This window comes from Sinocyclocheilus anshuiensis, unplaced genomic scaffold, assembly GCF_001515605.1.
Source record: "Sinocyclocheilus anshuiensis isolate Anshui unplaced genomic scaffold, SAMN03320099.WGS_v1.1 scaffold145, whole genome shotgun sequence".
Taxonomy (NCBI): Eukaryota; Metazoa; Chordata; class Actinopteri; order Cypriniformes; family Cyprinidae; genus Sinocyclocheilus; species Sinocyclocheilus anshuiensis.
Window position 1 is genome coordinate 1,133,838 of NW_015537973.1, and position 1,759 is coordinate 1,135,596.

General features: G+C 42.1%; 1 protein-coding gene across 3 annotated transcripts in view; it reads right to left on the bottom strand.

The window, feature by feature from the left end:
- glra3 (glycine receptor, alpha 3) overlaps positions 1–1,759 on the bottom strand; it is a 69,002-nt gene that overhangs the window by 13,059 nt on the left and 54,184 nt on the right. For 2 of the 3 annotated variants that reach the window (XM_016463644.1, XM_016463638.1), the window contains exons 7-8: positions 882–1,096; positions 274–426 (exon numbers count right to left, since the gene is read on the bottom strand). In XM_016463644.1, the coding sequence (XP_016319130.1) occupies positions 274–426; positions 882–1,096 (368 nt within the window). The remainder of the gene's footprint in view (positions 1–273; positions 427–881; positions 1,097–1,759) is intronic. The other variant, XM_016463653.1, reaches the window with a different exon arrangement.

Sequence of the window (1,759 nt, forward strand, 5' to 3'; positions counted from 1 at the left end):
CATTATGAACACAATGGTTTGTAGTGCAAACAGTTTTACTGTATACTGCACTTTGTTATTCTTCTCGTTGTTTCCCTACAGCGGCTAATGAACCAGAAGTCTCGCACATTGACAGAAAATGGCTTACTTCCGTGTTGAAAAATAAGGTGGATAGACCTACAAGCAGTCACGCTTGCACTCATGTTGTTTTCCCAAAGCACTTCAATTACTTGCGTCACTCGGTGTGCGTCAGCACTCATATAAACACTTGCTTGGAAACTTTTCAGTCCATACCTTGCCAGACTTCTTCCTGGCTTTCCGTCGGAATCGTAAGAGTTCTTTGTGTTGCCGTGAAACAAAGTTGACTGCAGCATACTCCAACAGGGCAGAAAAGACAAATAACAAGCACACAGCCATCCAGATATCAATTGCCTTCACGTAAGACACCTGCACAGAAGAAAGACACAAACACATCCGATCTCACATACTTAGCCTTTGCCTTTTCATTCCAGCCTGCATAACAACAGCCCAGTCGTTTTATTATTGAACAGCATAGGGATCCGTCAGACTATTGTCCTTATCACAGCTATGAATCATAGATAATTCTCTGCCAGGTGAAAAAATACTTTTTTTTCTGGAATGTTTAATTGTGTTACATAACTCAATGTAGCATTTATGAGTTTTTAATATGCAATACACACTGCATGCCAGCTTTCACACATGGATGCACTTTGCACATTTCACTCTGAGCTGCATTAATAAATGATAACTGAGAATGAATGGCAGAAAAAGAGATGTGTAGAAGTGCTAATAGAACTTACACCATTATACTCACCAGCGATGCAGCATCTTTGTTACAAATGTGAATAAGGGTCTTTTTTTAATACCGTATGCACTCTTACCTTAGGTAAGGATGTCCTGGATCCAGAGCTCTGAGTTGTCATCGTGAGCACTGTGGTGATTCCCAGGGCAACACGGGCAGGAGCGGCATCCATGTTGATCCAGAAGGAGACCCAGGACAGGATGACGATGAGCAGGCTGGGAATGTACATCTGGATCAGGTAGTAGCCCATCTGTCTTTCCAGGTGAAAACGTACCTCGATGCATGTGAACTTGCCTAGCAGAAAGAAAAGTGGACAGAGGGTTTTATAAAAAAGTTTTATTTTATTTCGTTTGCTTTAAAGGGTTAGTTCACCCAAACATTTAAATTAGCCCATAAATTACTCACCCTGAAGTCATCCTAGGTGTATATGACTTTCTTCTTTCAGACGAATCCAGTCGGAGTTATATTAAAAATTGTCTTTGATCTTTTCAAGCTCTATCGTTGTACTCAGCGGGTGTTGCAGTGCTTCGGTTCAAATGACGTGAAATAAAAAGCACCCTTCCACAAAAAAAAGTCTCTCACACGGCTCCGGGGGGTGAACAAAGGCCTCCTGTAGCGAATCGATGCGTTTTTGTAAGAAAAATATCCATATTCAAAACGTAATAATCACTTGAATCTAGCTTGCGCTCACTGTTGTAAACGAAAGCAGTTCCGGGGGAATGACGTATGAGGTCAGCGTTGCGCATGCGCCGGTGCGTCTCGTGAAAACCAACGTTTGTTTACAGGATCAAAAGAAGCAAAGTTTCCTTACTTTAGCAAAGGAAAACCAGTCTCCTCTTGGCTTATATCGAAATCCTCCGACATTCTTCTTTACAAATCCTCGTTTTGTACTTCTAATAAGTGACCGTTGTTTTGTTTCGATCTCTCCGCGTGCGTCACTTCTGAGCCGCGCATGCG